Source organism: Oncorhynchus masou, chromosome 1 (genome assembly GCF_036934945.1).
Source record: "Oncorhynchus masou masou isolate Uvic2021 chromosome 1, UVic_Omas_1.1, whole genome shotgun sequence".
NCBI classification, from domain to species: Eukaryota; Metazoa; Chordata; class Actinopteri; order Salmoniformes; family Salmonidae; genus Oncorhynchus; species Oncorhynchus masou.
This window is the reverse complement of record NC_088212.1, coordinates 63,701,456-63,709,400: the sequence shown is the minus strand read 5'-3', so window position 1 is coordinate 63,709,400 and position 7,945 is coordinate 63,701,456. Positions and strand designations below refer to the sequence as shown.

The 7,945-nt window shown below is 42.9% G+C and overlaps 1 protein-coding gene across 1 annotated transcript; it reads right to left on the bottom strand.

Moving 5' to 3' along the window:
- Positions 1–263: 263 nt before the first annotated feature.
- pkd1l3 (polycystic kidney disease 1-like 3) lies at positions 264–7,153 on the bottom strand. The gene is made up of 15 exons (XM_064967255.1): positions 7,049–7,153; positions 6,895–6,948; positions 6,476–6,695; positions 6,027–6,208; positions 5,669–5,899; positions 5,472–5,573; positions 5,179–5,357; positions 4,187–4,333; positions 3,795–3,997; positions 2,594–2,781; positions 2,186–2,321; positions 1,898–2,093; positions 1,470–1,689; positions 1,275–1,359; positions 264–652 (listed from the first exon to the last, which is right to left on the bottom strand). The coding sequence occupies exons 1-15, from the start codon at positions 7,151–7,153 to the stop codon at positions 606–608; spliced, it is 2,295 nt and encodes a 764-aa protein (XP_064823327.1). The 3' UTR covers positions 264–605.
- Between the last annotated feature and the right edge of the window lie 792 nt (positions 7,154–7,945).

Below are 7,945 nucleotides of genomic sequence, written 5' to 3'. Positions count from 1 at the left end.
GAAGAGGGAAGTCCATAAGTACAGACGAAGGATATAGAGGATCTGGAAAGATTCTGTATGGAGGAATGGTGTAAGATCCTCCCCCCCCCCCCCAATGTGTTATTTAATCTCAGAAAACATTCAATATATCTCTGGTTTTCTATTATTTATTTTGCACAGTCTTTTTTTGCTCATCTTTATCAAGGGTGACAATGATTTTGAAGGTGACTGTATGTTACTTAAAAGTAAATATAAATGTACAGTGTAAAATAATATATCAGCGGTTTGTGATCAAATAAATATAACAGAGTAATTCCATACATTGAGTAACTTCATACAATCCACAAGAAGAAAAGTTTCTAACTATCAGTTTATTACTAAATGTTACAATTTCAATGATACAGTAGTTTTCAGTACATTCATACATATTATGCCTTGTGCCTTTCTTATTAAGAGTAACAAGTATTCAATAAAAACCTAACAACTATGTTTTCTAATAACTTATATTCTCAGTTTGCCACGTTGATAGTCAGTGCAGCAGAGCAGAGGATGTCTGTTGTAGGGCATCAGGTCTTCCAAACCCATCGATCCTCTGGAGGCAGCGTGTAGAGCTAAATTGTGTTTCTTCAGTGCATCTCCCTACCGGAGTACAATTTACACATCTCCTGTTGTTCTGTAAAACAGATTAGACAGGCCTCTTTGTGAGGACTTTTCTTTTCAACATCGCAGAAGGGAAACTCAACATAATCCCTGTGAGCCTGACATGGTGTGGCATACTAACACAGGTTTTAGATATTTGTACCTTTATTTTACCAGGTTAGTCTCATTGATATTAAACATGTACTTTACAATAGAGTCCTGGCTAAAATGGCAGCAAAATACTACCATAATTCAATGTTTCTCCTACTATCTGAGGGTAAAGCAGACTTATACAGCTCTATTGCAGTCTAAAATGTCTAAAATATACCATTAATTATGCATAATAGATAGGTTTCAATAGTTTGACAGAAGCCATTTATATTCAAGGCTTTGTTGTTTTTCTGTGAGAGAGTAGGCATGGATATGAAAAAAATAAGGTATTTTCTCTCTATGACAGTCCCTTACTGACTGTAACCCTTCTCTCTCTGTAAAACCCTTCATCAACACTGAGAGTTGGGTTGATGTAAATGCCTTTTCAGAGTACTAGTACTGAGAAACCCAGATCAATTACGCCTTTGTAAAACTGACACTAAGGTAAAGCATAATGGTTTCGTGAGAGCCCTGTACAGTAGGTCTTCTGTGCTCGAGGATCTTACCTTTCAGAAGTAGTCCAACCTCCTCACTGTCTTCTACTGCCACTGGTTTGAGGAGGAGGGCAAAGAAAATCGCCATACCAATCACCTGGGACAAAACACAAGCATCAAATGAAATTCTTCTTTTTACATCTGCTGATGATTGAACAGAACTTCAGGACTACGTTCTTCATGTAAGACATAGAGCCCTGGTCTTACCTTAAGAGGCTGGAGGATGAAGATGCTCTGGAAGAGGGACATGGCCAGAGAGATAACCCACTGGATGGACTTCTCCCTCCCATAGGCAAAGCCATACATCAGGGTAAAGTACGTGGACACAACACTGATGGAGACGAGCAAGAACCAGCCCACAAACACAAACCACCAGGGCAGCCAGCAGCTCGAGCTTTTCCTTTTCTCCCTAGCAACACGGGGAGGACTGGGAGAGGAGGCACAGAGGAAACACAGGTATGTTTAGGTACTTGGTCAGAGTAATGTATGACAATGATATTCACATAAACACAGATCAATTTAACTTGATTGGAAACTGAGAGGAAGGGAATGACGTGTAAAGTATTTTTTTTGAAAAGCTTAACTTTTAATTCCGTTATTTATATTCCCTTCTCTACACAAGTATATTGTCCAACCTGTAAGCCATGTGGCTGGTGAAAACCATCTCGGACGTCTTCTGCAGCAGGTGGACGGTGTTCAGGATGTGTTGACGGGCCTCTGGGGTGGAGAAGGCACTCTCATCCAGCCGCTCCAGGCACATGGACAGGTGGTGGAGGAAGTACAGGACAAACTTGCTGCAGTAGACCCAGTGTGGCTCACTCTCACTCAACCCTAGTAGGCAGACGCATCAAATCTCCAACAATTACAATGATGTCAAAACCTGTGTGACTTGTAAGGTTGCTCTTGCAGTGTCAGGGAAGCACCTTGCATAAGCTGAATGACCCCTTGTACTCTGCCCAAGGCTGAGCAAAGGTCATCGCATGACTCCAGCTTCTTCTCTAGCTCAGGCACTTTGTTCTTCTGGCTCTTACAGAGCAGATTCACCATCTCCTCTGTGTCCTAGACAGGGACGTAGTATGCAGGAATACAGTACTTAAGGACAGAACATACATAACAGTTGCCAGTATCAATGTTGCCAGTATCACAGTTGCCAGTATCAATGTTAATGGTTGCTATAACCAATAAGATATTGTATGGCCTTGGAGGTAAGAAAAAAGGCAGGCACAGCTGAAAGGAATAAACGATGGGAGTGTTTGAAGGTTATAGACAAAGTATAGCGCAGAACTATAGCACAGCAACAACACTTTATTTTGAAAAGGTAAAAAGAGGACCTTAAGAATGGTTGGCATGGTAACAGCGAGGGGTTTCAGGCCCTGCATATCGTGGTTCTTCTCCTTCGGTTGGACGAATCGTGGCTTGATACTACGGAATATGGTGATGATGAGGATGTTGATGGGGAACATGAGCAAACCGCTTTCCACCCCCACCATGATCTCCTCCCAAGTGACCTCCAGCGAACCTGGGACATGAAAGCACACCATTATGGAGTCAAGGCACAATAACAGAAGCAATAACACTCAATATATCATTCAATGTCTGAACACTTGTTGTGTTGTTCTGGGTCAAGTATTTCTTAGCCATATGAAAGGTTTATCAAGGGCTTGGGGTCATTGAATAACCACTCTGTGCTGTGTGACAAGGTCTTTCAGGTCTGGATAGTCAACGGAATGTGGCTGAAACGTTGTCTATTGAAGGGTTATGAAGAGCCATCCACTGCCTACAACTACTAGTCCTTGTAACTCTGTGAACACCAAGGAGAAAAGAGCCTGGAGTTGGATCTAACATTTATAATTGAGACAAGTCCTTGTCTTTGATTCTTAATGCAGCTGTATCTAAAAAGTCTGATATGTTATCATCCACATTGCAGGCTAATCGTAGTTCCCATGTCCTTCACTGCTCTCTTTTTACTGTCGAAAAAACTTTTTCCGGTAGCCAAAATTTCCAATTTCTATGTGAGTGGAGGATAAAATTGCCCACCCTTATCAGAGGCAGCTCATTATTGCCCATCCTTATCAGAGGCATCTCATTATTGCCCATCCTTATCAGAGGCAGCTCATTATTGCCCATCCTTATCAGAGGCATCTCATTATTGCCCATCCTTATCAGAGGCAGCTCATTATTGCCCATCCTTATCAGAGGCAGCTCATTATTGCCCATCCTTATCAGAGGCAGCTCATTATTGCCCATCCTTATCAGAGGCAGCTCATTATTGCCCATCCTTATCAGAGGCAGCTCATTATTGCCCATCCTTATCAGAGGCAGCTCATTATTGCCCATCCTTATTAGAAGCAGCTCATTACTGCCCATCCTTATCAGAGGCATCTCATTACTGCCCATCCTTATCAGAGGCAGCTCATTAGATGTGGGCTCAGATATGAATGGCACAGTCACAAAAGAGGACTGATTGGCTCACCCACAAGGACTTATCCAGTACCCAATATAAAATATAATGTTGTATCTCTATGGACTAACCAATGGTGAAGATGACAGGAGACTGCTGGTTTTTGGGGATCTTCCAGAAGGCGATGTTGATGGCCATGGTGCAGAGCAGGAGGCTCATGCAGCAGGACACCCTCTGTGCTCGGGTGAACGGGCTACGCCAGGGAGGGTCTACGATGGACACCCAGATGTGCTGATCTCTAAAGCCTGTCGACGTCCTGGTCTGGAAAATATTTCTAGGACATAGAAAGTGTGGGACATTAGGGGATGACCAGGGTGGAAGTCAAAGGAATTGCATTGAAAAAGTAGTCTAGGATACAAGGGTTCAGAATTAAAACTCTATGGCACATTGCAAGATATTTGATCAAGCCTAGAAATCCTCTACAGACTTGTTGCAACATTGTACTCCACTGGTGGTCAATCACCTAAAGCTTCTGATCTCGTTTTTCTTGGCAGCGTTGAGGGTCTTCTTGGTCAGCCCATCCCCCCTGTCAGAGCTCAGCCACGATGAGGACAGGAAGTGCCAAACCTTCTTTCTCTGCAGGTCTTGGATCGTCACCTTGTTGAGATACCTGGTGGGAGGAAACGTGACCTCACACTCAGGAAAATACTTATTATTCCCTATGTAGAGATAGAGATTCTTAGACTGTAGAGATAAAAACGAAAACAAGTCCCTGCCAGCATAGCAGTGGTTGCAATATTTTTGTTGTGGTATTCAAAGACCCAGTGCAGTCAAAAACAGGATTTTCCTGTGTTTTATATTTCCACATGATGAGGTTGGAATAATACTATGAAATTGATGATAATGCCTTTTTAGTGTAAGACCTGTTTAAAATGATACCCTGGAATTTCAGCCTGTTTTGGCCTGCCTGGTGACAACAGACCAATAAGAAATAGAGTTCCAAACCTCTCTGTCAATAACAGCTAGTTTTCCCCTTCCCACTCCCAGGTAGTCCTAGAAAAATATTTTGCTAAGAAGCTATTTTGTTTCTTTTTGACAATTTTAATTGAAAACAATCACAGCAAGGTACTGAATTGTTACCCAGAAATTATTTGATATTGTGATAAATATGTCAACATTGAACCTTTAAGACAGGTATTAAACCAGAGGAGAGGAGGTGACAAGGTGAGGAGGCAAGGATGCTATTTTGAAGTGTCATTGTGATGAAACTCTACCAGGTCTCCAAGGGTGAGGGGAGCAAAGCTTGATAATGTCACACCTAAACTACTTTAACAGCTCAGTATTTATAGGTCCTAGTTGTCCCTGCAGATTCTTAACCCGGACCTTAGAGTTTAGTGTGCCACAAATCATTTTTAAACATGACAATGGAAAGTATGGAGTGATTTCAAAAAGACCTTGACTTTAAACAAGTCACAATAATTACAGGGATGATGTGTCATCTGCCCTGGTGCTTACCAGGAGGGGTGCCCCCCAGAGTTGTCATGGCACAGCTGGATGCCCGTCAGCTCCCCCAGGGGAAAGGGTGTGGTCACCAGGAACAAGTCCACACCCCTTCTTTCAAATACTGGTTTATCAGGGTCACTTAGGTGGTGGGGCTCACTCTCCCCCTGTGTACCCAACAACTTGACTGTAACCTACATTAAAAAATATACTCTGATTAGCATGGATACTGGTATTGATATTCCTATGCTAAGTAAACTGACCACAGAAATGAATGAAGGATCTATTCAGTTACCACCCCATCTTACATTGGCAGAGGTACCCGCCCCTCTCCGACTGCCAGTCTGGACATTCAGTAGGTAGTTATAACTGGCACATGGGTGGTTATCCTTCAGGAGTGTCATCTTCCTCTGTGGACAAAACAAGTGTTTCAGTGTTCATGTGTGTGTGAGCATCAGTTTGTGTGTGTTTGTATTTGTGTTTGTACACGCCTTGATAAACTCACCCTGGTGAGGGCCCTCCTGTCTGCATAGCAGGCCCAGAGCAGAGTGACCAGGTACAGGCCAAAGAAGGCAGAGAGCAATGCCACCACCACATAGTTCTCATTCACTGTGGCAAAGTACTGAGCTGTGAGCGACACGTCTACGTAGTTGGGCATCACAAAGAAAGAGCTCCCAAATGATGTCAGGTGGTTACATAGACAATGTGTCATCCTGGGAGTTGACTGTATACCCACCTAGAACAAGACAACACAGACAAACGCTTTCACAATGTCACAAACACATACCGACGCTTACCAATTAGGTTTGTTCATACTCTGATGGAGACAAAGGAGGGATAGGTCTCATTAATAGCAGCCTCACCCAGCAGCCAGCTATGCTCCATGTCAGCTGTTTAGTGTTCCAGTACATGCACTTAGTAGTAAAGATGGTGATCTGTAGCGTCAGTCCCTTGCTCCAGGTTGAGTTAAACAGACTGGCATTCACATACCAGGTGCCTGTTCCCTTTTCCATCATCTCAGGGGTGACCAGCCAGCGATAACCCTCTGAAAGAGCACAATATGGTTTTGAACATGGATTACTCTATACCACCCAGGCTAAGAAAGCAAACCAACAATACATTTGAGAGCCCAACCTCCAATTACAGTGTGAACTGCCAGACAGACATGTCTTAAAGCTTGTGAATCACTATGAATATCAAAGTAGTATGTGAATCTATGTACATACCAGACAGCAAGATTGACTGAAAGCAGTAGCACAGTGGATGTAATGTTTTGCCAAGCAGTAACTATGGTGATGGAATCCTCCTCTACCTGTGTGTCTCAGGACAGTGCGGTGTTTATAGTGGGTGTCATTGGGTGGGGAGCCCAGGCCCAGCAGCAGTTTTAGGGACACATTGACACTGGGCTGTATGGTGAATATGACTGTGATGTTGGGGTCCGTAGTGTTGAAAGTGGTCCCAACGCGAGCCCCTTCCTCCAAGGATACAGTCGTGCCAGAGAGCACAGGAGCATCTGGGCGTGGAAGAATGATCTATAGAGAAGGGAGAGAAACAACCAAATCTATTTGCATTCATGGTTCCCTCATCTCTGTTAGGGAAATGAGGATGGAATGACAGCAGGCTAAAGTTAAAGTAGTTGGCCTGTTCTATCCTATAGCCTACCTCAATTAGCTCTGTCAAGTTTTCTACACTGATTTCCGTCAATCCATCCCTTAGTACAAGGGTACACACCGTTCCTGTGATGTTTTCAGTCGATGGATATGGGTTGCCTATAAAAGTGGTCACCTGAGAGGAGAAAGAGAAAAAATATAAAGAGAAAAAATATAAAGAGAAAATACTATTTGCACAACAAAACAGCATCATCAATGTTGTTTATTGTACAAACCTGTACATTAACAAGTGAGTGGTTTTCCAGTGAGGAATGCAATGCAGAGAAAGATGGAAGCTTGATGTATGCCTCGTCCTCTGACCCTAGAACATTGTTATCCATTTGTGATGGGGTGAGGCTGAGGGAGACGAGACAAGAGTCAGATGGCTCGCATTCAAGTAGAGGACAGCAAGAAGCATAGTTTTACAGGTGCTAAGTAGAACCATACAGGGTTCTTCGGTTTGTTCCAATAGGGGAACCCTTTTTGGTGCTAGTTAGAACCCTCTATGAAGGGTTCTGCCTAGAACCCTCTGAAGGGTTCTACCAAGAACCCTTTTATCCTCTAAAGGTTCTATCTAGAACCCTCTATGAAGGGTTATATCTTTGAAGAGTTCTTCCTAGAACCCTCAATTAACCAATTAAACGTTTCCACCAGTCTTATAATCCTTTAAAATTAAACTCTTTATGACAAAACATTAAGCGAATCATGAGGCCTTTCTTTGAGGGCTTAATTATACCCTAACACAGTGGTGTTAAGAAACTCCTGGTTTACAGGACACATTATGCTGGCTTGTAAAGTGATGTGCAGTTCTTATTTATTCATTTTTTTAGCGTTATTTTACCAGGTAAGTTGACTGAGAACACATTCTCATTTACAGCAACGACCTGAAGAATGGTTACAGGGGAGAGGAGAGGGATGAAAGAGCCAATTGTAAGCTGGGGATGATTAGGTGACCGTGATGGTATGAGGGACAGCTTGGGAATTTAGCCAGGAATCCAGCCAGAGTGAGGATAACCAACGGTTGGCAATTTTAGTCACCCACAACTTGCACCCACAATTTGTTTAGGAAAATGTATGTTATTTAACTCTGGTTATTAACACCAACACTGGGGATCGTTTACACCACTGATTGT